This window comes from Trypanosoma grayi (assembly GCF_000691245.1).
Source record: "Trypanosoma grayi strain ANR4 Tgr_1145_V1, whole genome shotgun sequence".
Lineage (NCBI taxonomy): Eukaryota > Euglenozoa > Kinetoplastea > Trypanosomatida > Trypanosomatidae > Trypanosoma > Trypanosoma grayi.
In genome coordinates, this window is record NW_008826764.1 from 1 (window position 1) to 4,612 (window position 4,612).

The 4,612-nt window shown below is 52.3% G+C and overlaps 4 protein-coding genes across 4 annotated transcripts; all 4 read left to right on the plus strand.

The window, feature by feature from the left end:
• Window positions 1–66: 66 nt before the first annotated feature.
• Window positions 67–669, plus strand: DQ04_11451000 (hypothetical protein; the record flags this gene model as incomplete). The annotated part of the gene is made up of 1 exon (XM_009316526.1): window positions 67–669. The coding sequence occupies one exon, from the start codon at window positions 67–69 to the stop codon at window positions 667–669; it is 603 nt and encodes a 200-aa protein (XP_009314801.1).
• Window positions 670–878: 209 nt separating this feature from the next.
• DQ04_11451010 (hypothetical protein) lies at window positions 879–2,111 on the plus strand (the record flags this gene model as incomplete). Its single annotated transcript, XM_009316527.1, has 1 exon — window positions 879–2,111. The coding sequence occupies one exon, from the start codon at window positions 879–881 to the stop codon at window positions 2,109–2,111; it is 1,233 nt and encodes a 410-aa protein (XP_009314802.1).
• Window positions 2,112–2,402: 291 nt separating this feature from the next.
• DQ04_11451020 (hypothetical protein) lies at window positions 2,403–3,413 on the plus strand (the record flags this gene model as incomplete). The annotated part of the gene is made up of 1 exon (XM_009316528.1): window positions 2,403–3,413. One exon carries the CDS (start codon window positions 2,403–2,405, stop codon window positions 3,411–3,413), a length of 1,011 nt encoding a protein of 336 aa, XP_009314803.1.
• A 505-nt stretch (window positions 3,414–3,918) lies between these two features.
• DQ04_11451030 (hypothetical protein) lies at window positions 3,919–4,380 on the plus strand (the record flags this gene model as incomplete). The annotated part of the gene is made up of 1 exon (XM_009316529.1): window positions 3,919–4,380. The coding sequence occupies one exon, from the start codon at window positions 3,919–3,921 to the stop codon at window positions 4,378–4,380; it is 462 nt and encodes a 153-aa protein (XP_009314804.1).
• Between the last annotated feature and the right edge of the window lie 232 nt (window positions 4,381–4,612).

A 4,612-nucleotide genomic window follows, 5' to 3' on the forward strand; every position in this document is an offset into this window, starting at 1 on the left:
CTCTCGATCCCCCGCTTCAGACTTGCGTGGTACGTGTTGTGGGGCAAATGGCCGGATGCGGGCGTCATGCGGCTGTTGTTCGATGAGAATAAAGGCACTGCTGGCGAAGGTGCGGACGGCAGAGTGGTGGGGTGTGGTTCTTTTGAAGGCACTAGCGGTGGAGAGGAGGGTCATGATGATTCGAGTGGGGCGGGGGTGCAGCTACAGCAACAGCCGTCGTTGCCGTCGTCCCTAGGAAAGCGGAGGCGACTCGGTGAAGATGAATTTGTTCGATTTGCTACTGTCTACTTTGACACCATGGGAACCGATGCAGCAGACTTCACTTGCGCTGATGGCGCAGGTGGCGCAGCAGGGTTGTGCGGCCCCCCGATCGCAGTCACGCGTGCCAGTCAGTGGGCACACTTCGAGGCTCTCGCTGGAGCAAAGGGTTACGTGTCCCTTGAGGACCTCGTCGCAACGGAGCAGGTGGACTGGCTCCGTCAACCCATGAATGAAGGAGATGCCTGCGGCAATACGGCGGAACACATGAACGGCGCTCCGGCAGAAGTGAGGGGCAACGGTAATGGGCGGCTGGCCCTGCTGTCGCACGCGTTTGCCATTGTCGATAGTGATGGGGATGGCAGAGTTGTTTTTGACGATATGGAAGGTTATCTCGGGCCAGCACTATGAGGAAAAGGAGGTACTCACAAAATGGGGCGAAAGAAAAGCATGTGTAGTTTGCTTTCTGGTTGTTTCGCGATTCTTTTCTAATTATTTTGCTTTCGTGGCTATTTCTCTCGTTTGCATAACGAATCTCTTCGTTTGTTGTGATGAGAGGAAACGGGATCAACAAAAAAAAAGGATAAGGGAGTAAACAGGGTTCAGCAGTGCTGTCGACGATGCCCGAGGTTGGCTCCCAGGTGTATTGGCACAACATTCCCGGGAGCCCGGCCCCGTGGAAGGACGAGAAGGAGCGCGCACGCATGTGGGATCTCAGTCGTCGTGTTGAGGGAAACATTAGCGATACGCGGTACTTGTTGGAGCGGCCGCTCACCGAGTTGCTGATGCTGCGCCGCGTAGAGCGAGGTAAGCCGGCGCAAGCTGATCATTACTGGGGCCTCGTCCTCGAGCCACACCTCTCCCCGCTACACGGGATCAACATGGTGATGAAGGAACTGCAGGTGGCCACCGTAACACGTGAAGAGGCAGCAGAGGCTGTTGCGGCTGTCATTGAGGAGTATGACGTCATGACGCAGCAACAACCGTCGCAGTCGCAAACCAACGCCGGACGATATTCGGTAAAGGCGGAAATGATGACACAGCAGAGCACCGCCCCGGCAATGGACATGCGCGAGGCGCCTCTCCTCGAAGTGGTGAAAGTGCTGTGCAATGCAAGAGGACTGGAGGTGTCGATGCTCACCAAAGCCGAGCTTCGCCGTAAGGGTCGCATCGGGGTGGCCGACGTGTTGCCGCGGAGGCGCGTCATCATGGCGTTTGATCGTAGCAAGCCACATTATATTTTCGTTCGAACCGTGATGTTGCGCAAGGCTGGGAAAAAGGGTTTCGTCAAGCCTCATATGCAGCTGGTCGCGCCCACCTCTAGCCCTGTTCCGTGGCGCCGGCTTCTCCTCGCTGGAATGCCGAACTTGCCGTCCAACGAGTGTGTTGTGGTGGCTGTGCAACGGGTCCACGATAACTACGACATTAACGGCATGCCCCTAAAGGGACAAGCAGCGCATGTGGATGATCGAGAGCTTGTGTTAGGTGATAATAACGATGAAAGTGATGATGGTGCCGAGGGGGGCGTGAATCGAAAGCAGCTGAAGGATGGGAACCCGAAAAAATGTCGCAAGCGATCTCGGGAGAGTGAGGGCGACACCTCAGACGGTGACAAGAGTGATACAAGTGACGAAATGGAGTCGTTGCGTAGGAAGGAAACGGCGGAATTAAAACGGTGGCTCGGTGCTAGCCCCATCTTCACATTGCAGGACAAGTTGCACGATGACCCCCTCTTTGAAACCCCCGTTGCAGTTCTTCGCAAAGTGCCACGGGTATCACACGGACTGCACGATTGGGTTCAGCGCCTAATCTGCATCAGTCTCCGCAAACAGCTCTATGCGATGCGGTACTAAGGAGCCCCGCCTCCATGTCATAACACACCTTGGAAGTGTGTCACAAAAAAGAAAAAAGTATTCGAGAATAATGGCGTGGGTTGGGAATCCTCAAACTCACCGGCGTGTTTTCTTTCCATACTCTATATAGCGGTGTTGTGAGGGGTGTCATTGTTTGTATTTCCTTTATGTCCCTTTCACTTTGTCTGTTTCATTTTTTTTTTCTGTTGTTTTACTGTTTGCTGTGGTGGAAAAAAAAAAGGAGGGGTAGCAATGGCACTTGCTGCTGCGACAGGACCTTCCCATCTTCCTATGGAAAAGGACCTTATCATTGCAGGTGGCCACAAGGGTGACATTCAGCGTGGTCCCAGAGCCACTAGCGGCTCTGCCACCATTGTGAAGAGGACCACCGCGTGGGAAGTGCTCATGTACCTCGGCATGGCCTTACGCGTCGATGAGGCCATGTGTGCATTAGCTGTGTTTGTACCTCCTCTTGTGGCGGTTCTGCCACCGGCGAAGCACGGGACTGGTGATTGGATGCGTGTAGATTCTTCGGAGGATGTGCCGTTTCTGGTGAGGTGTCACCAGAAACTACAGCAAGCGAGTGCCGAAACGCATGGATACAACGAACTCATGGACGCTGCTGTGTGGGGTATCTGTTTGATTGACGTAACGGACACTCTACGCAAGCCGTGCGTGGCAGATTTCAAGGTTGGTTTTGTACGCCACTCCCCACACACACCTGCGGAAAAGGTAATGCGGATTAGCAGGAAGCGACTTGTGCAACCACATGCCCTCCGCCTCTGTGGGGCGCATCATCGCTACTTTCACTGCCCCACATCAAGTGATGTGGCATGTCTTAAAGAGGAAGTATGTGGAAAGGATGTTGGTTATGCATTGGAGACTGAGGAAGAATACCGTTGGTGGCTCCGTGCTTTTTTTTCATGCACAGCGAGTATAAAAACTAGTGGTGAAAATTTGACTTGTAATGACAACGAGAGAGTGACAGCGCGGTCGCACGTGTGTCGTCAACACCTGCAAAAGCTACTTGTCTTCTTCAATAGCTCGCTGGGTCGCGCACTGCTGGAACGAACCGCCCTTGTATCGACATCTCTGCTGCTTATCTACGATGCTGCCGACGGTGTGAATGGAAAAGTGGATGATTGTGAGGGTGTTAATGTTAATACGGATTTTGATAATCATTGTGATGCCCGTGTTTACTTGATCGATTTTGCTCGATCGAGCAGGCGGCGATTGAACTTTGCAGAGGAAAAGGTCGGTTTTGTGCAAGGGTTAGAGAACATGGTCCATCTTCTTTTGTGAGAAGGTCAAGGTCACTCCCTAACCTCTCCTGTGTGACACCTACATGAGAGCCTTGGTTTACACTTTATGTCAATTGGCTGTCCTCGCATCTTCTGTTCACCGAGTTCTCTTGCTGCGGCAAAATTTTGTGTACTGTTTCTTCTTTGGAAGGATGTACGTGTATACACGCACACACACATATATATATATATATATATATATACTTCTTGATATTAAACCGCAGAAGCTTCTGTGCTATTCCTTTTATTCAACACTCAGGTGTCCCAAAAACAAAAAAAGAAACAGAACGGGGCGTCCTGTATGTGTGTCTTTTAACAGTTTCTGTGTCTTCATCGGTATCGTTCTGTTTTTTTTTGGGGGGGGGGATCTTTCTCTAAATAACGTCAATGGGACGCCTTTGGTGTGTATATTCATCCTTCCTTGTGGATCTTCTTCGTTCTCACCTCCGCGTGCAATTTACATAAAAGCGACCACTTTTGTTTTAGAGCAGTAGATCACAGTTCTCATGCGGAGCAAGACCCTGCGTAGCGACGGGCACCTCAACGCGTCGCACACGGCCTCCACTTTCTCTACGGAGGGAGCGCTGACGCGCTCCACCGGGATGAGCTCTCTATTGTTTGACGACGACCCTACCCGGGGCGTGCCCTACCCTACCCCGCACGACATCCTGACGTTTGTGGGAGAGCTACCGTCGGCCCCTCGACGTCCCGACGACGATGAAGAAGAGCAAAGCGATGTGGAGCTGAACAGCAGGGCAATTGTTGCTGCAGAGCGCTTGCCAGAGCGCATTGTGCTCGAGGACAACGACCCTTTGTGGCGTGTTCTGTTACAGCTGTCGTTGCCAACCCCGCCGCTGCTGCCACCGACGTCCGGGAATGAGGCGTGGCGTCAAACTGTGCGTTCCAACGACAGGGACGCTGGGCGACGACGGGTCTGGGTGTCGCTGTTCATGCACCATATGGGGTAACAGGAGCGGTGAGCATGAAGTTTACGTATCTTTTGGGGGGAGTTTGATTTTTGGGTTGAATAAGTTCATTGAGACCATTTACTCGTTTGCTTTATTGTGTTTTTTGTTCTGCTTTGATTCCCACCATTTTTCACATAAATAAGGGTTTCCTGTATGCCGCAGTGGATCCTCTTGCGCGTGGGAGTATGCTAGCAGTGGGAAGCCTAGTTGATGATAATGCTGGTACTTTCAT